Raw genomic sequence first — 20,618 nt, 5'->3', positions numbered from 1 at the left:
TCTCAGTCTCAACCACTTGACGTTGGTACACAAAGCTGGACTCCAGCCAGTAACTTCCACTGACAGAGGAACTTCCTTTATTTACTCAGTTTTCTTGGCTTTATATAATTTGTTACTTAAACCTTTAGAAGGTCCAGAATTCTATTTCATGCTGTGAATAACACAAATGTCATAGCAGTTTAATTTTTTTTTAATTACTTAAAATATTACTTAGACTGAAAATTTAAGACAATAAAGCTAGTTAGAAACAGTTTTAATGGCCACAACTTACACCAGTTAAATAAGGGTTATGACCGCAATTTCATATTTAATGTAATGGTAAAAACACCACATCATGCCCATCTTTATTACTGCTTCTATAGTTGCAATCTTTTCTACAGAAGGAATGAAGGCAATAAACCACACATTCAATGCATTCTCATGTTTTCCGTTACCTTAAAATAGATGAATATTTGGACATTGTCAGATGTTGTGATAACAGTGCTTTTTATTTCCCTTTCCTCCCTAAGTGTTCCAGGGTTTGGTACGTAATGTTCATCTACAAGGCATTTTGATTCATGAGTGTGTGTGTCCTGTGTTGCTGGAACATTCCATCAGTGGCCCTCACAGGCTGGGGCTGTGGGCATGTGGACGTGATTACAGGGACCGTAAGGGCTTCCTCAGAATATCCGGCAGAACGAGAATAGGGCTTCAAAGATATATTTTATATTTTGATGATGATATTGCAGAAGGTTCTAATGATTTAGGGCGTTATGTGCTGTGAGCATCTAGGCTTAGACCACATGGGTTTATGGACACTTGTACATTTACTGAAATGAAAGAATTAAGAACTCATTTATCTCCTTTTCTTTTAGAAATGGCTTCAACTCTCTCAGGAAAGATTTAATGGCTTTCAGCCATGAGAATTTTACTGAAACCTAGTACTAATGGGGGATGATTAATTTGGGATCACACATGCCTCTCCAGAATCAATGGTCAACACTCTAGAGAACACAGTTGCACTGCTCCAAAAGCCAAAGCTGTGGTTCTTTTAACATCTCCAGTCCAGCTGCTCTAGATGAGACTATTTTCTATATACATAATACATAGTACAATGTAATTCAATCTGTTCAAACAAAATTAAAATGAATGAACCTAGAAGCATTTTTTTATTGTTTTTTAAAAATACTATATACAAATGTTTGTATATATAGTTTCAGACCACTAAACACTGTAAACCTAAATTAAACATTTTGCAAACAGTAAATATGAGAAAGCTCATTTCAGAGACTGCAGAAATTGCAGTCCCTAATGCATCCCTATTTCAATGTATATATAATATATACTATAAATGTACACCAATCAGTCAAAATATTTAAATGACCTTGTTGCCCTATAAACACTGGCCACTTTATTAGCTCAAACACTATGCCCACTTCATTCTATTGGACACATTAATTAGCTAGTCCACACACAGAGGCAAAGTCAGAGACAGTAGCTCAACAGTTTCGGTTTGTGTTCCTGTAGGCTTTCATCAGTGGTCACAGGATGCTGTTGGCTGGATATTTTTTTCTGGTTGGACGATTCTGAGTGCCAAAATGTAACTGAGATGTATAAGAACTCCGGCAGCACTGCTGTGTCTGACCCATTCCTAGCAGCACAACACACACTTACAGGCCACCATTATGTCTGGGTCACTTCAGTGTGAAATGATCAACCACCAAAATTATGCCAGCACTTTAGTGGGGGTAGTGACAACAGAAGAACAGTGTTATTCCAAATAAATGGTAATATGCCAAATATTTCTGTTTTTCAAAGTAACACAGAACATAGAGAAATATATCTTTATACATTCTGGTTATAACTAGTAATGTGTGTATATTCAACAAAGAAAGCAATGACATTGACTTTGATACAGATTCCTGAACACTACCTTCTCCAGAATATATTTTAACATTACATATCGGAAATAATTGTAGCTGGAAGCGGGTGCACTGACTAACCCCAACATATATAATAAAAATATTATCATACAGTGAATCTCAAACACGGCTACATGGCAGGAAATAGTAAAATCTTTCCATTCGCTTCTTTAAAAGTGAAATTGTTTCATTGTTACGTTTCTCATATTTCATAAAAGCATAGTTTTTGTACTTTTACAACATATTTACATTTACATTTACATTTAAGGCATTTGGCAGACGCTCTTATCCAGAGCCACGAGATTACTGGTAGGTCAATGCAGTATTAGGAGTCTTGTCTTATTGATGTAGCACAGACTGTTTGCCCAGACCTGGAATCTAACCCAGGTCTCTCACATGTGAGCCAAAGGTGTTACAACATGAATGAATAATTTTATGTTTTTACAGAGGTAGCCTAATATGAAGTTTTGCCCAATGATTCATCGGTTAAGTGTGGTGTTGTTGCTTACGGAGAAAACAAACCACAATGTTATACTTAAAAAAGTTTAAAAAAAGAATATTGTATTCCCCATTCACCTCACAAAAAAGAGAGAGCATAAAACTCACTGGCAAATATCTCCTAAAACAAAGAAAGTTTATGATATAAAAATAAGAACAGAATTAGGAGCAAATAGGAGAAAGCATGGCATATTTCTTCATATTTGTTCTCATTTGTTCCTATGACCCTTGAGGCATATGACTTATTAGTATTTTTTGTATTTGGTGAATAAAGGACCTATAGATACTCTGCCCTTGAGTGACTGTCTGTGTGACCGGTTTCACATGAAAAAGACAAAAATAGATTCTACACCACACACAAATGGGACGAGACACCACCCAGGATTAAGTCACCCTTCAGTGTGTGTCTCTCCACAAAAACATCATTACACACACACAGCTCTCATATCTTCCTGAACACATGAATGCTCTCCAAGCAAATATCCTCACCACATCTCTTATGTCATCAATTTATCTTTCAGGTAATTAGTTTTTTTTTTTTTTTTAAATGTGTGATGTGTTTTTGCACTTTTTGCTATCTGTGATTGGCCTCACTGATTTAAGTGAAAGTAGCAATTAGTAATATGATACTGTCACTGGCTTCATAGAGGTCATTAAAGCCAAGAAATATAATTTAGCTATAGTCATGTGAAAAATTTAGGACACTCCTTGATAATCTTTGACATATAAACAAATTTAAACATATGAACATTTGAGCTTAATTTGAACAGTACTGAGAGATGGAGTTTAAATAACTAAACAAATAAAACTGAAGAAATTATTTATAAACATAAGTTGTACAATGTAATGAACAAAAATGTACATTTCTTGTGAGGAAAAAGTAGGGACAGCCTATGCCTTTGTATAGGGTGGTATTTTCCACTTTGGCTGAAATAACTTAAATTAGATGTTTCCGGTAACCATCTACCAGTCTCCGACATCAACTGGGAGGTGGTTTTCCCCTCTCCTCCATGCAGAATGCTTTCAGCTGTGTAATATTTGAAGGGTTTCTTGAATGCACAGATCACCCCACAGGATCTCAGTAGGATTAAGTTCCAGGCTCTGATTTGGCCATTCCAGAACTCTCCAGTTCTTACTTTTGAGCCATTCCTTGTGAATTTACTGGAATGTTTTGGCTCATGGTCATCTTGCATGGTCCACGTCCACTTCAGCTTCAGTATTTGGAAAGATATTCTCACATTTTTCTCAAGCACCCTGTTATACAGTGAAGAATTCATAGTAAGTTCTATGATGGAGAGCTTGCCAGGCCCTGCTGCAGCAAAGCAGCCCCAAACCGTGATATTTCCACCTCCCTGCTCCACGGTTGGTATGGGGTTCTTGTGCTCAAATACTGTTCTGGCAGTCTTCTGTTACTGTGCCCAAATAATTCAGCTTTGGATTCCTCTGTCCAAAGCACATTGTTCCAGAAGTCCTGGTCTTTGTCTATGTCCTTTCTGGCAAACTAGTCTTGTCCTGATGTCTATTTGACAACAAGGATTTCCTCCTTGTGCAGTCGTTTCCTGATGGTAAATGCATGGTAAATGCATGGTAAATGCATGTACCTTGACATCAACTGTGGCAAGAGTCACTTGTAAATCCCATGATGATATTTTAGGATTGTTGGAGACTTCTTTATGCATCTTGCGGTCTGTTCTTGGACTGAACTTGTAAGGATGGCCTAACCTGGTCATGTTGGCAGGTAGTTTAAATGTTCTCTACTTAGAAATCAGCCATTATACTATCTGGTATAATTCCCAGACTCATATATATCTATCTCTTTAGATCTCGGCATGGTGATACCACTCACTTCAACAACCAAGGGCAAATCAAACTAATGTCTGAGGTTTAAATAAGACAGCATCCTCCAATGTCCTCTTTAATGATGGCCTCATCATTTGCAGCTTATATGGTGCATCTGATTCTAAATATAGACATTCTAAAAAGGAATAAATATAGGGGTGTCCTGACTTTTCCCTCATAAGAAATGTACAATTTTACAACTTGTGTTTATAAGTAATTTCTTCCATTTTATTTGTTTAGTTATATAAGCTCCATCTCTCAATACTGTTCAAATGAAGCTCATATGTCCATATGTTTAAACCTGTTCAAAAAGACAACGGGGTCTCCTAAATTTTTCACATGACTGTATGTACCTGTGGCATGCAGTGAAAAGTTTAATTACACATGGATTACTGTCCCTCTGTACAGTCTACATCCTCAGCAGCTTGAGTCCAAGTGCTGCATCCCTGTTTTGTTTATTTGATTCTCTGCAAAGTGCCTTTAGTTTGCAATGCACTGTCTGGATCTATTCTGGAACATAGAAATATGCATCTATGTAACTGCAATGAAAAACTCTTTTCTTCTAATTATCTAATTATATCTAATTGAAGATTCCTTGAGGGAACCACAAAAATGATTTTAGTAGTACCACCCCAGTAATAGTTTAGTATTATTTTTCCCCCTTTCTTTGTACAGGAACAAAAAATAAATAAATAAATAAAATAAAAAAGAAATAGTTGCGACGAGATTCATTAAAAAACAAACAAACAAACAAAAAAGGAATTACTGATTTGTTACTTCTCTTGAAGGTTTATTTAACTGAGAAAATTACAAAGAAGATTTCCAGCATTTCCACTGATTTCCACAGCTATTTTACACACACACACACACACACTAGAATTTGATTCTTGCAACACTCCAAAAAATTAGCAAGAATGAAAATTTACACTTTATTGAAACACTCCTTAAGTATGAATATAAAAGCAGCCCCCACACCAAAGGCCAAAGCCAAGTTGATTGTGGTTGTGACATCTGGTTTGTCACTCTGCCAAATTTCATGAGAGAATACCAGAATGTCCAGACGTCCAGAATGAACATTTATCAAAAAGAAAATCAAAGTAATCAGAATCCTTATTTATAGGAAAAGGAAAAATGATGTAATACAGTAGTAAGCATGCCTCTGTCACAGCATTTTTGGAAAGTGGTGCAGGCATCAATTTGAAAATGTGTTTCTATTTACACAATATAATCAAGTTGGTCAGTGAAAACATCAAAATTGATTTTTTGAGCTTTTGTCTCTTCAAGAGATTCAAGAGAATTACCAAATCAGATATTTTATTGCATTTTACACAATACCACATTTCATTTGGAAGAGATTTGTAGTTATATCAATACTCATTTTTTTTGGGATAGACAAAACATGCTTAATGCCCCCTTGTGGTACAGCTTGTTGGACTCATTTGGAAATCTCTAATGTAACTTTTCAGTTACATAAAATCCTATTCATATTATACAAAGGAATGTTCATTTTTAATTACAACATTCAGATATTTTGTTTGTCTATATATTAAAAAGGCAAAAATAGTGTTTGAACACTGGACGCCAATGGGATGAGATACTGCCTGGGATAAAATCACCCCTCAGGAGTGTGTGTGTGGTTCAAAAAAACATCATAACACAAGAAGGAAGTAACAAACCACTTATATATTGTATATGCGTATGCCAGCCTGCATACATGTGTTTCTCCTGTACTGAAGAGGATCTGTGGGGAGGGGATTGTGGGGAAAAAACAGACAGAACAGGGAGGAGGAAGGAAGGGTTGAGATGGTTGGCAGGGATATATATACACACACACAAAAGCGTGTGAAAGGAAAAGGACACACATCTCTTAGGGAAGTGCCTCAGCTCAAAGGACACTGAGGAAAGATATGGAGGGGCAGAAGGCAAAAAGACACACACTTCTTCAGGAAAATGTGTGTGTCTGTGTGTTTTTAATTTTGCAACAGGGGCATTCACAATCTACAGTGGCTTTATGTTATTTATCCTTATATATGATTCTATATTTGTGTGGGTGTGTGTGTTTGTCATGCTTTCATGAATATAAAGAACAAAATGTTCTGAATGTTTAAGCAAACCAGGGAAAACGGCGGCACGGTGGCTTGGTGGTTAGCACGTTCGCCTCCCAGCGCTGGGATCTTGGGTTCAAGTCCCATCTGGGTGGAGTTTCCATGTTCTCCCCGTGTCTGCGTGGGTTTCCTCCGGGGGCTCCGGTTTCCTCCCACAGTCCAAAAACATGGAGGGTAGGTGAATTGGCTTCTCTAATAACTGTCCTGGTGTGTGAATGAATGTCTGTATGTGTGAGCCCAGAAATGGATTGGCGCTCTGTCCTGGGTTAAACCCTAGTGCCCGATGCAGTCCTCCAGGTGGACGGTCGTTTCTGGTTGAGAGTACGCTGTGCGCGTTTGGCTGCCGCTTCTCGCCAGTGTGTGTGAATTAAGCGTTCTGAGCAGTGTAGATTGTAAAGCGTCCTTGGGTGTCTAGAAAGGCGCTATATAAGTGTAACGATAATAATAATAATAATAAAAACCAGATTAAAAAAAAAACAGACTTTCAAAAGTAATATTGCTATAACACTCTTTTACATTTTCTAACCGAGAGGGCATGATTGTTGTTATGACTCATATTAAGGGCAGTGTAATAATCAGGGTCAGAGTTGGATACAAACCAAATGTCATACCTGTCAACTGATATTTTGCGACAAGGGAAGAACAGCCATCCTGATTTCTATCTGTCATTACTCACCACTGCACTGTATAATAATTTATAAAGGCATCAAATTGATTACACTACATTGAAGGTGTTAAAAATAAATATTAAAGAAACATTATCAATTTCTGCCTTCAAAAATTTTCATTTTGGTTATGTCAAAACTATTATTATTATTATTATTATTATTTTATATTTTATATACTATGTGAATATCCATCTTTTCACAAGTGCACACATGTATGTTTTAATATATATATATATATATATATATATATATATATATATATTAAAACATACATGTGTGCACTTGTGAAAAGATGGATATTCACATAGTATATAAAATATAAAATAATAATAATAAACCGAACACTGTTTGTCTGACAACATTTTTGAGGTCAGTCTATTCAAAAGCCACAAACAAAGAATCTCTGCAAACATTTCTGACCAACAAAACACTTCAGAACAATAAATAGGAGCTAAATTCTAACACACACACCCACACTTATCAGGAAGAAACCATTCTCACAGCTCTGTTCCCAGCTCCAGGATTTATTTATTTTGCCAATTCTTTTGCCAAGAGTTAATCTGCAGAACTTTGCAAAAACTTTGCAACACACATACGCAAACACCGTCATGCACATTCACACACAAAAATGTTACAGTTGATTTCTAATCCCTCTCGTTACCAAAATGTGAGAGATTAAGGATCACTCGCGACCAATGAGATAAATTCAAATACAAGGAATACAAGGCTAAAATTTTGGGTTCTTAAGTAAATCGTTTAAAATAATTTTCCCCAATGCAATAAAAAAAATTTCATATTACAAACAAAGACAAAGTAAATAAAATTAGACTTTTTTTTTTTCAAAACAGTCTTATGAACTTGTTTTAAGGTGATGACATGAGTAGGCAAGTAGTATTCTCAGCTACAGACCCACCAGCCACAAGGAGACGTAATAGTCTGATTCTTTCAGTGCATTAAAGCCAACTTTCATGACTGCAATAAAAAAAAAATAAAAATTCTATAAGTTTCAGAAGATATTTCCACACCATTTACTAGCACTCTAGTCTGTGTGCATGCTGGAAACTGGTCTAGTGCTTATAATTAGCCCCAGTGAATTGGTAGACCAAAAAAGATTAAAAACAAATGGGTTTCTGTGATAATTCAAACGATGAATAAAAACTTACAGACAAGTTAAACTTCAGCCATGTACAAACACCAGTTGGTTTTCTCCTCAAACATACCATTCCACCTTAAAATACACAGAGTTTCTGAAAGTAAACAAACCAGAGAAAACTGCACTTCCACACAATCATAAATGTTACCTTTAAGCTGGCCTATCATGATTCCGCCAATTGTATTCTGATTGTCACTCTGTATATCCATATATACGCACATCTGTGTATCTTTTTGTACAGGTTCTGTTACCTTGAATCAAAGATTGCCACAATCTACACCTCTTGTGACTGGCAAAGTGTACCAGACTTTCCCTAGAGAGGCAATGTGAGACTAGGCAAGGGTTGAACATGTTTTGAATATATTCACAAAATGAATATAAATCATTAAAATATTCCCATAATGCAAGGAATTGTGTGTATGTAAATCTCACATGTATATCTGCAGGTTGTGGGAGAGATGATTGGCTGAGGGTTGGTGATCCTGCTGGACTGCACAGTTCAGGGAAAGGGTTAGGGATGGCCGGCAGAGATGCTGGACGCACCTGTAGTTCCTCTTCCTGAAGACGCCTGTGAAAATGACACACAGCTCACTATTATAATTCACTCGCTTTCATTTTGTTCTGTCCATTTTGTTTGAGGCATGATACAGACCAGTAGTTTGAAAGGTACTCCTAAATCCAGCTGGATGTATCTTTTATTTACCATGAAATCCCACTGGACCAACTAAGGACAGTCCATAATTTTTTCCCCTGCTCTAATATGGTGCTTTCACTTGGAAATACATCTTATTAGAGGAAGAATTATGTTTTCTGATTTCAGATTCAAATTTACTTTATAAAATTACACTTCTTTTATGAAAAACTGTGTTCAGTGCTACTTCAAGGAATAAAGAGAGTAAAACACAAATAATAAAAGAGACACTAAAACATCCCTTTTGACGACTATAAAGAAAACAATAAATTACATTGTGTTATAATTGTGCATGCTGATGTAGCAGAAATCATGCACAGTTCTGATGTACATTAATCAGAGCTTATTCTGATTTATATTAATAAAAAAGACAAATACATTTTTTTTCTTCCACATCAACACCAATATGTAACACATGAAAGATTCTGGATTAGGCTTTTACCTACAGTGTGAACATAACCTTAAAATTCTACCCTTATTTGCTTTGCAGTAATAAAACCTGATTAGCTGCTTCAAATTTAGAGTCCTTCAAGCCCAGTGTACACATGAATATTGCACTATATTGTTCTGTACTTTAAGTACTAACTGTGATGTTGACAGAACACACCAGAATCTTTATTATTATTTTTTTTTTATTATTATTAATTAAAGCTAAACACTGGTATATTTTAACATCAGCTATTTTATCACTGTTGAGTAATGTTAAGTAATGAGCACTGGTAAACATGTGCAATAAAATGATTGCAATGATTATTTAAAAAAAAAAAAAAAAGGACTACAAATCTAGTCTCTATATAGCACTTAAGCACAGCACTGAAACACAGTGTTGAATCAAAGTGATTAAAGAGATTAAAAAAACAGCAGTTTGAATAAGGATATGTCATAATGAGCTGCTCTGCTGCCTTCCCATTCTCTCCCTGTACTGAGAGAGAGAGAGAGAGAGAGAGAGAGCGCGAGAGAGAGAGACATAGACACACACCCACACCAAGCCCCCTCTGAGTTCAATAAGAAATGACACTGCTCAGTTTCTCTTTAATACAGAGAGAATATATGAATGAAGCTGTGAGGCTGAAAACTTTCATTAAGCAGTTCCCTCGTTCCTCAGCGAAGGAGAAGCAGCACGCCAGAGAGCGGGTTCATGAACTCTCAGTGTTACAGCAAGTTCAGCAGACAGCCTCACAGCCAATGGCAGCTCAACCTGCATCCGCATGCTTTGATCTAGATCAATAAAGCTGGGAATAAACGCCTCAGCTGGAGAGGCACAAAGAAACCAAGAAAAACTAGGATTTTTTTTCTTTATTTTTTTTCCCCTGAAAGAGTGAAGCGTAACGGAGGGGGGTTTGATGCCTGGAGTTCACAGCCGAGTCAGAATAGGAATAAGAGCGGCACGTGTGTATGCGTGTGCGTATGTGTGTAGATGGAAACCTTTGCGTGAACCCGTCTCGCTGCTTATGGGTGTAACACCCTGCTGTCAGCAAAAGTGAAAAATAGAGCAGAGAGAGAGAGGGAGAGAAAGTGAGAGATTGAAAGGTGATGAGCAGAACAGCTCATTTTGACACGCAGCTCAGGAAGGATTTGTATGTGGGTGACCGAGCAAGAGATGGAGGGAAACTGGGGTCTTCAAAAGGTAACAAGTTTATAACCCACCCCAGAGCGCTGAAGCAGCTCAAACCGAACAATACCGGATAATTTCACTCAGTCACAGTTCCAAATTCATCATCATGTAAACCGGGTACATTTAATTTTCATAAGCTTAGGATACCGTCTTTCAACTGATTAGTTGATTACCACTTTATCAAGCACCTTCAAACCTGCTGGCAAAAAATGTGCACATCCCTGTTAGCCAGAGTGCAATCAATTCCTTTTCAAATCTGGTTATGTTTAAAGAATCAAAGCATTTTATATGATAACATGTTTCTATCACTACAGAATAAATGCACAAAACTGACTGTTGTATGCACCTTGACTACTGTATGCACCTTGTGTCTTAGCGAGGTAATTATTGGTTTAATTAAGAGCATTGTTAAAGAATGACTAAGATGTCAGATGTATTCGTATTATTTATTATCAAAAACTACAAAAATACAAAGAAAACGGTACTATAGCAGCAAAAAAATAAATAAAAAATAAATCACAGAACACACTATATGACAAATGTAGTCACTATTTTCCATTTGGATTATGAAAGCAATGTCAATTTCCCTTCCCTTAATCTGGGCAACAAGCAGTTTCTTAAAATGCACTTTATTAAACAACAAAAGGTTGATGCTAGGTTTTTTAGGTTTATTACTCTTATGTATTTTACACATATAATGATGATAAACTAATGCTAAATAAGGAAATGTTTAAACAAATAAGCTAAATTTACAGTGGAAGCCGGATAACATCATATTTCAGATACACAAGGGACAAGAAAGGCAAATGTTACACATGACCAAACCAGCTTTGTGAAATAAAAAAAATCCAGAATTGAAATTGTTTAAACATTTGCCTACGCTAACATCTCTTCCCTCTTCGGAAAACAAATTTTAAACTTACTCAAACATCAAGGTATGTGCCAGTAATATTGCCAGCGTAAGGGCATCAAATACAAGGTGCACATGTTTCACAAAACTGTTTAAAAACATAAATGGTCTTTGATAGGTGGTATGAAATAAATATGTTTGGTAAAGGCTATATATGGACTGCTGCTTTTTGCAACTAGCAAAAAGGTATAAACTAAATGCGAGGCATGTCTTTGTTTACATGTGATTTCTATTCTGTGATACTGTGGTATAGGAAAATGTAGGGCAAAACTAATACATGTCTGTCCCAATAGTGTGTCCCATAGTTAGAGCTATAACATTGTGTGTGATTATTCTAGTATATGTAAAATTGGTAAAACAATACATTTTTAAAAAATTAGCAAGATTTGAACATAATAACATGGCATAATTTGTAATATCAGTTTGTTCTTTGTTTATATTAGGTTAAAAAAAAAAAAAAAAAAAAAAAGGTTTTACTGATTCAAACCTCATGTATGTTGCACAGTTGTATGTTCTCAGGATGAGGTAAGGTAGAGAGAGAGAGAGAGAGAGAGTCTGTCTGTCTGTGTTTTTCTGCGTGTCTCGGTGTTACCTTACATACCGTATGTGCATGGGTTGTGAGCGATGGACATTATTGACGGGGGTCTGGGGGATGGCTGCTCTACTACTTGGAGGACGCTGAGGCACCCTGCAGCCATGGCCATTGTGCAGGAGAGGAGAGGATTCAGAGTGTTGGCTTTTGCACATGGAGTAGAGGCTCTCGTAGGGCGACAGCGAGGTCATGTCATTCACCAAAGCCTCCAGGTCTACATCATCATCTGCACAGAGGGAGAGAGAGAGCAAATAATTCACTTCATTCATCATGTCCCTGAGCTGGCCTTATTAGACCCAATTTATTGGGGCACACACCAGAGTACATAGTAACAGTTCTTTGAGATGTGTCATGGAGATTTACTAAAGGACTTTCCACATAAATATTAAAAACACTTCTTTCATTTTTTATGAATCCAAGGAGTCTCACCACCAATATCAGGCAGTATCCATAAAATGCTCAGTGTTGCATTGTGACATTGAGGAGTTGAACAGTGGTCTGAGAAACTGAGTGTGTGTGTGTGTGTGTGTAATTCTCATTAAATCCATGGATTCTATAAACCGCATTAGAAAACGCATACATTTTGGCAGATATGGCTGATGTTGACATCTTATCTTGAAGAAAGTCCATAAGCTTTCCTTCTAAGTTATACACTCCTGTCTTTTTAAATGTGGTTATCTGTATGTCTTCTTCACACCCTGCACACCCTGTCAGGTACAATGGCAATCATGAGCTTGTCTGTTCAATGATAATTGTAATTATGATTTTCTGTGTATTTATTAGCACATAAATATATCAAAAAATAAATATACTATGGATTAAAACAGAGTTCAATCCCTCACACCCCCTACTGTGTCATATCTCACAGTCCTCTGTGTTTGATAAACTCGGCAAAATGTTACTCTATTTTGTGTAAATGCTATAGAATTAATGAAGTGATTTTTTTCCAAGACATTTCAAAACCCACATTCTGCACATTTCAGTGTTTTTTTATTCATTCAAGTAATAAGGAAAATAGCTAGCTCTTGGACTGAGGTTTGTGTTAGAGAAAGAACACTAAATTATTATATTCTGAGGAATGCATTTTACATTGCTTCTTAACCCAAGAGGAACCTGCTACAACTTTCCCACACATTACAAGTCATTTTCTCTTTTTTAGATAAAACATTTTTACATGTATTCAATGCTAGTTTCCAACAGGTTTCCGGTGTTTTCAGCAAGTAGTTAAATGGAACTATGATTGGTTGGCACATTTTAATAATATTTAGGACCATCTACCATTTTGATACACGTAGTATTCTGTTTTTCTGGGCCATTTTCGTGCCCCCTTCAATGCCTCACAACAGTTTATGAATTGCTGATTTACACATCATCACAAAACTGTTTTTGTTTGATTACCCATTCAGAGTTAACAGGTATCCTAAGAACTCTCCACTAATGCCACAGACTTAAATGTCATGGACAATGCTTCAAAAGCTGTGGTCATGTCTGACCACTAGGTGTCAGCAGTTAATTTAATGAAGGAGATGGACGTCGTCAATACACAGAACACATGCATTTCAGAGATTTTCTTTTTGCAATTTCTTCACACTCCTCGTTTTAAAAATACACTTTAATTATATAGGATCACTGACACCTCATCCACTTAATCCTGTTCAGAGGTGCTGCTGATCCAGAGCCTATACAGGATCATTGCAAGACAGGAACATCATAGAGAGAGCACCAGTCCATCACAAGGCACCCCACATTCACCCAGTCACTCACATGTTCACACCTGGGAACACTACTTGAATAACCAATCTACCTGTTTTCATTTCGGAAGAAACAGGAGCAGCCACCAACTGGGACACCCACGCAGACACAACCTAAGGAACCTGGAGATATGTGACATTGACATTAGCTGCTGTGCTAAAATGCCACCCCACGCCTCTGATTTCTCTTTATTTTATACTGTAACTGACAGCTTTTGTTCATTTTATGCTTCTTCTCATGCATCCCACCCTCAGAATTCTGTTCTGAAAAATTTAACATTTGCTCAGTTTTCCCAAATAAAAACAGCCTTCCATCTAAACAGCCTGTTGCCCGTTTCTTTAAATGACACGGAATCACTGAAGCAAAAAAGGTGGTGCAGAAAAGCTGGGTTTTTCCTCAGTTCTCTTGGCATTAACAAGCAATGTTTAATTAATAGCAGTACAAAAGTAATGATTTTCCACAATCTGCATGTTGTTTTCTCATGTTCCTTACATCAGACATGTTAAGGGTTTTAGTTTGCCGTGCTATTTGCCATGGTAAAACGTCCCTAGTAATACCCTACACATTACAAGAAATTTTAAATGAATGCATGTCTATAAACTTTCAGATCTAAGGCATATAAGTGCTAAGTTGCAATAACTTATTCTGTAAAACTTCGTTTGATGAACAGCTCTCCCTCTCTCTCTCGTATTCATTCATTATGTTAATTTGCTTCAACTGAACTTGGAGGCTTATTTTTCTCTGTCATATTTTTAGAGAGACATACTACATGGTCACAATTTTTCATTGTGGTGGTACGTTTAATTAGGGAACATAATTGTACCTTATTTTATTATAATTGTAGATTTTAAAATTGTGTTGATTTCTTACGCCCCATTTCATCTCCATGATTATATTATGCTTATGCAATATACCTTTAAGGAACAAAACTGGATTTTTAAACACTGTTGTACCTTTAAAGGTACATTTACAGTTTGTACCTTTAGTGACCAATATTGTACCTCTACCGTACCTTGTTTCCTGAGAGTGTAAGACATACATTCTTGACATACAGGGGTTGGACAATGAAACTGAAACACCTGGTTTTAGACCACAATAATTTATTAGTATGGTGTATGGCCTCCTTTTGCGGCCAATACAGCGTCAATTCGTCTTGGGAATAACATATACAAGTCCTGCACAGTGGTCAGAGGGTTTTAAGCCATTCTTCTTGCAGGATTGTGGCCAGGTCACAACATGATGCTGGTGGAAGAAAACGTTTCCTGACGCGTTCCTCCAAAACACCCCAAAGTGGCTCAATAATATTTAGATCTGGTGACTGTGCAGGCCATGAGAGACGTTAAACTTCACTTTCATGTTCATCAAAACAATCTTTCACCAGTCCTGCTGTGTGTATTGGTGCATTGTCGTCCTGATACACGGCACCACCTTCAGGATACAATGTTTGAACCATTGGATGCACATGGTCTTACTGGTGCAATGAGCAATTAATGAAGATTGGCCACCAGGCTGGTCCAATTTAGCCATGAAACCTCCAACATTAAAATGACAGGTGTTTCAGTTTTATTGTCTAACCCCTGTATATTCTAAGATATAAAAAGTCATAAATCTACATGAATTTAGTTATATCACAGAGGTATTTTTCCTGCTACAGAAGATGCTCTTGTTGGCTGTAGAATACGAGCTTTTCATTCATTAAAGCAGTTAAACCATACCAATAATACGTTATATGACTTAGTTTATTCCATATTATTGAAATGTTTATATGACATAAACCTATAGCCCATCCATATAATTACAATGTTACATATATATAGGCATGCTTACATTATGTAAATACTGTTTTAAAATAGTAGCACTGAATGAGTATTATTATTTATTCAGTGGCATTAACGAATACTTGAAGCATCTTGCTGGGATCAGACTACACAAATTTAGCCCAATCAGTAATGAGGCATCTGGGATGCTCCACAACACCATGATGAAAGGTCTAGCATGTTTGAATTTTTGGGATCTTTTTGCCTAGTCTGACATATCCTATGGAATGTTCCTTGACGATGACTCACAGGAGGACAGAGAGCTGTCTGGCACATATATGTAAACACAGAGAAATAGATAGGCTGCTGAAGGACAGAGAGTCTATTCCCTTCTCTTCGAAACACACAGGAGAGGGTCCACAATCATGCTTTCTTCTTCTTCTTTTTGGAACACAAAGCCACTAGCAGCACATACAGCACAATATAAAGCATATATATATATATATATATATATATATATATATATATATATATATATATATTTTATTAATTCAAATCTAAAAGTCCCAAAAATTTACCTTTGGTTTACTGAGGTTAGGTTAAGGTGTAGTGTTGATAAGCTACAGTAATCATTATGTCTATGGAAAGTCCTAACATATATCTTGTGTGGGCTTAATGTGATTAACTCTGATAAAATTCTCACACCCCCAAAATTCTCTATTAAGAGAACACCAAATTCTAATTAAATTTACAGAAAGATTTATTAAGAATCCTTATGCAACATATTCAGGACTACATGACACAAGTAATATATTTCTACTTTTAAAATATCTAAATGAAAAGCATTAGAGGATGCAGCCCTGTTTACTGCAGTAATAACCTCTACTCCTCTGGGAAGGCCATTAAATGTTTGGTCATTTCTTGGAGGACCCAATGGCCTTAAGCTCAAGTATCGAGGTTGGATGATTGGCCACTTCAAATCATCTTAAAATGTACTAAATGAAGTTCCATCATTTGTTCCATCAACACTGTTCCACTATAAAATTTCCAGCCAAATGCTGGGGATTTTATAGCCTTCTAGTCCATGCTTGGCATCAAGCAAAGTGAGCTAAAGCTTATGCACTGCTGATCCAGCTTTTCATACTCTTCTATGTATGTGCACAGCGTAATGTCTGGTGTCCAACATAGATGCACATTAAAACATTGGAAATCTTTAAATATGAGGGGCATCTTTTTGTGATATTTTATGCATAGGCAATAAATGAGCAAAACACTGCACTAAATAATCACAATAATATTTTGGGGTATTTCTTATTTAATGTCAGAATGTTGTCTGTGATGGCGATCTGTAATATGAAGAATAAAGCATCAGAAAAAAATTGACAGAAGACTGGTTTAGCTTGTATCAAACAGATGACAATTAATATACCTGGGTGATTAGGGGAGTTATGACTGGATTGTTGCTGGAAGCGTATTAGGCCTGAGGGTCCATGAGAGGATGTGTGGTCAACATTGTCCTAAAAACAAACAAAAACAGGAAAGAGAATTTAGAACATAGCCATTTAACTTAGCATTAACACCAACATTATACACTGAAGGATCACTGGATTAAGAACACCTACCTTGTATATGCACTCAGCTACCTTGTAAATACAACTACCTTGTATATGCACTCAGTGTCCATTTCATCATCTCCACTGACCATACAGGAGCACTTGGTAGCTCTAACATTACAGAGTGTAGTCCACCTGTTTCTCTGCATACTTTCTTGTCCCAATTTTACCCTGCTCTTCATAATGTCAGGACCCCTAGAGGACCACCACAGAGCAGGTATTATTTGGGTGGTGAATCATTCTCAGCGCTGCAGTGACACTGACATGCTGGTGATGTGTTAATTTGTGAGTGGATCAGACACAGCAGTGTTTGTGAACTTTTTAAACCCTGTGTCCACTCACTGCCCACTCTGTTAAACACACCTACCTTGTTGATCCACCTTGTAGATGTAATGCCAGAGACAGTAGCTCTTCTGTTGCTTTGTGTTGGTCATCCTCTAATTCATCAGTGGACACAGAACCCAGTTGTCTGTAGGGTTTAAATCTCTAGCAGCACTGCTGTGTCTGATCCACTTGTACCAGCACAATACATACTAACACATGGCCACATCAGTATCACTGCCGCTATAAAAACGATCCACCACCCAAATCATACCTGCTCTGTGGTGGTCCTGTCCATTGAAGAGCAGGGTAAAATGGGGATAAGAAAGTATGCAGAGAAACAGGTGCACTACAGTCTGTAATTGTAGAATTACAACGTGCTCATCTGTGGTCAGTGGAGTTGATAAAATGAACAAAGAAAGAATGTAGATACAAGATAGGTGTTTCTAATCCAGAGATTGTTCAGTGTATAGTTTAATTATATTGCAAAAATAAATGAAAGCATAATTCAAAATTATAAAGCGCACATGTATATTACCCCTCCCTGGATCACCACCTTAATGTGGCGGAGGGGTTTGCTTGCCTGCATGAGCCTAGGAGCTATGTTGTTGGTGGCAATAGCCCCTGGTAGGGTCTCCCAAGGCAAATTGGTCCTAGGTGATGGGCCAGACAAAGAGTGATCCAAAAAGACCCAGATGAAAAGAAGAACAACAGAGACACGGCTTCCCTTGCCCGAAGTAGGGTTACCAGGGCCCCACCTGGGGCCTTTTACTCATTGAGTCTGGCCGGGCTCAGCCCGAAGGAGCAACATGGGTCCACTCTCCCTTGGGCCCACCACCTGTAGGAGAGGTAGTAATCCAGGTCTGGTGCATTGTGGATTGGGTGGCAGCCGAGGGCGGGGTCCCTGGTGTTCTGATCCTCGGTTACTGAAACTGGCTCTTGGAACATGGAATGTAACCTTTCTGGTGGGAAAAGAACCTGAGCTGATGCGCGAGGTTGAGAGATACTGGCTTGCCCCCCAGCTTAGCACCTGTACGTTGGGTTTTAAACCAGACGAGAGGGTAATTTCCCTGCGCCTTCGGGTTGGGGAAAGGACTCTGACAGTTGTTTGTATGCACCGAACAGCAGTTCAGAGTGCCTGGCCTTCCTGGGGACCCTGGGGGCCTGTAGGGGAATTCAATGCTCACGCGGGCAATGAGCGTGAAACCTGGAGGGGCGTGACTGGGAGGAATGACCTCGCTGATCTGAACCCGAGTGGTGTTCAGTTATTGGATATCTGTGCCCGTCACAGTTTATCCATTATGAACACCATGTTCGAGCATTAGGGTGTCCACAAGTACACCTAGCATCAGGATAACCTAGGCCGCATTTCATTGGTGTGTTCCAACTATAGGGGGATCACACTCCTCAGCCTCCCCGGTAAGGTCTACACGGGGGTACTGGAGAAGACAGTATGACTGAGAGTTGAACTTCAGATCCAGGAGGAACAATGCAGATTCCGCCCCGGTCGTGGAACACAGGACCAGCTCTTTACCCTCGCTAGGATCCTGGAGGGTGCATGGGGGTTTGCTCTACATGTGTTTTGTGGATCTGGAGAAGGCATTTGACCGTGTCCCTCAGGATATTCTGTGTGGGGGTGCTCTGGGAGTATGGGGTACTGGGCTCTTTGCTATGAGCTATCCAGCCCCTGTATAAACAGAGCGGGAGTCTGGTTCGTATGGCTGGTAGTAAGTCGGACTGGTTTCCAGTCAGAGTTGCCCATTGTCACTGGATCTGTTCATAATTTTTATGGACAGAATTTCTCGGTGTAGCCAAATGGCAGAAGGTGTCTGGTTAGACGGTCTCAGGATTCTATGTCTGCTTTTTGCGGATGATGTGGTCTTGTTGGCTTCATCGAGCTGGGACCATGGTACTCAGTCGGAAAAGGGTGGAGCGCTCTCTCCAGGAAGTGAGATCCTGCCTCAAGTGGAGGAGTTCAAATACTTTGGGGTCTTGTTCACGAATGAGGGAAAGATGGAGTGGGAGTTAGACAGGCGGATTGGTGCAGCGTCAGCAGTAATGTGGACTCTGTACCGGTCCGTTGTGGTGAAGAGAGAGCTGAGCAGAAAAGCAAAGCTCTGGATTTACCATTCAGTCTACATCCCAACCCTCACCTATGGACATGAGCTTTGGGTAGTGACCGAAAGAATCAGATCGCGGGTACAAACAGCTGAAATTAGTTTTCTCCGCAGGGTGTCTGGACTCTCGCTTAGAGACAGGGTTAGGAGCTCGGACATCCGGGAGAGACTCGGAGTGGAACCGCTGCTCCTCCACGTCGAGAGGAGCCAGTTGAGGTGGTTCGGGAATCTCGTCCAGATGACTCCTGGACGCCTTCCTGGTGAGGTGTTCCGGGCATGTCCAATGGGGAGGAGGCCCCGGGGAAGACCAAGAACACGCTGGAGAGACTACATGTCTCGACTGGCCGGGGAATGCCTCGTTATACCCCCGGAGGAGCTGGAAGCAGTGGCTTCGGAGAGGGAGGTCTGGGTTTCTTTATTCAAACTGCTTCCCCCGCGATTCGAATAAGTGGTGGATAATGGATGGATGGATGGATGTTAAGTAGACACAAAAATTTTCCACACGGTGAACAGTTTCCAATTTTTAATCACTATGTCAAGGGTGATTGCAGTGAGTGCATGTTCTAAATAATAAGTACACATGTTGTACATGTCATATACTCAGATGAACCAAAATAGTATATGAATGTCTGAAACTAAATTGCAATTGATGGGTGCACCAAAACAATGATGTCAAGCACCACATGAAGTCCAATTTGAAGGGCTCAAAAGAAATAAAACGTAAGTTAAAAAGTAAGGTGTGCCTTCTCAAAGTGTTTAATTGAACCACATCGAGATGTGGTAGGTCCTTAAACAGACATTTCCTCAAAAGTCTTCTAATGTGGCTGAAGTGAACCAATACTGCAAAACAAATCCCTCTACTGATGTGATCTTGAGTTAAAGCAATTCTTTGGCTGTGGTTGTTGCTCTTAAAAGTTATTATGCTTTAATTACAATATTGGAAATCTTAGCTAACTGTAAATAAATAGAAGTACTTTACCCACTCAAATCAACATTTTTCAGGAGTCAAATATATGTAGATTAATGTCCAAGACCTGTTTGACTTTGACAGTATATGTGTTTTTATATAAAGACGTTTTTGTTTAA

General features: G+C 38.3%; 1 protein-coding gene across 4 annotated transcripts in view; it reads right to left on the bottom strand.

Moving 5' to 3' along the window:
- LOC136699237 (growth factor receptor-bound protein 10-like) overlaps positions 1 to 20,618 on the bottom strand; it is an 89,807-nt gene that overhangs the window by 42,677 nt on the left and 26,512 nt on the right. For all 4 annotated transcript variants that reach the window (XM_066673785.1, XM_066673787.1, XM_066673784.1 and 1 more), the window contains 3 exons: positions 16,911 to 16,998; positions 11,982 to 12,198; positions 8,597 to 8,732 (listed from right to left, as the gene is read on the bottom strand). In XM_066673785.1, the coding sequence (XP_066529882.1) occupies positions 8,597 to 8,732; positions 11,982 to 12,198; positions 16,911 to 16,998 (441 nt within the window). The remainder of the gene's footprint in view (positions 1 to 8,596; positions 8,733 to 11,981; positions 12,199 to 16,910; positions 16,999 to 20,618) is intronic.

The sequence above is a fragment of the Hoplias malabaricus genome, chromosome 6 (genome assembly GCF_029633855.1).
Source record: "Hoplias malabaricus isolate fHopMal1 chromosome 6, fHopMal1.hap1, whole genome shotgun sequence".
In the NCBI taxonomy this organism is placed as follows: domain Eukaryota; kingdom Metazoa; phylum Chordata; class Actinopteri; order Characiformes; family Erythrinidae; genus Hoplias; species Hoplias malabaricus.
The sequence above is the reverse complement of the archived record's forward strand: the minus strand, read 5'-3'. Positions and strand labels throughout refer to the sequence as shown.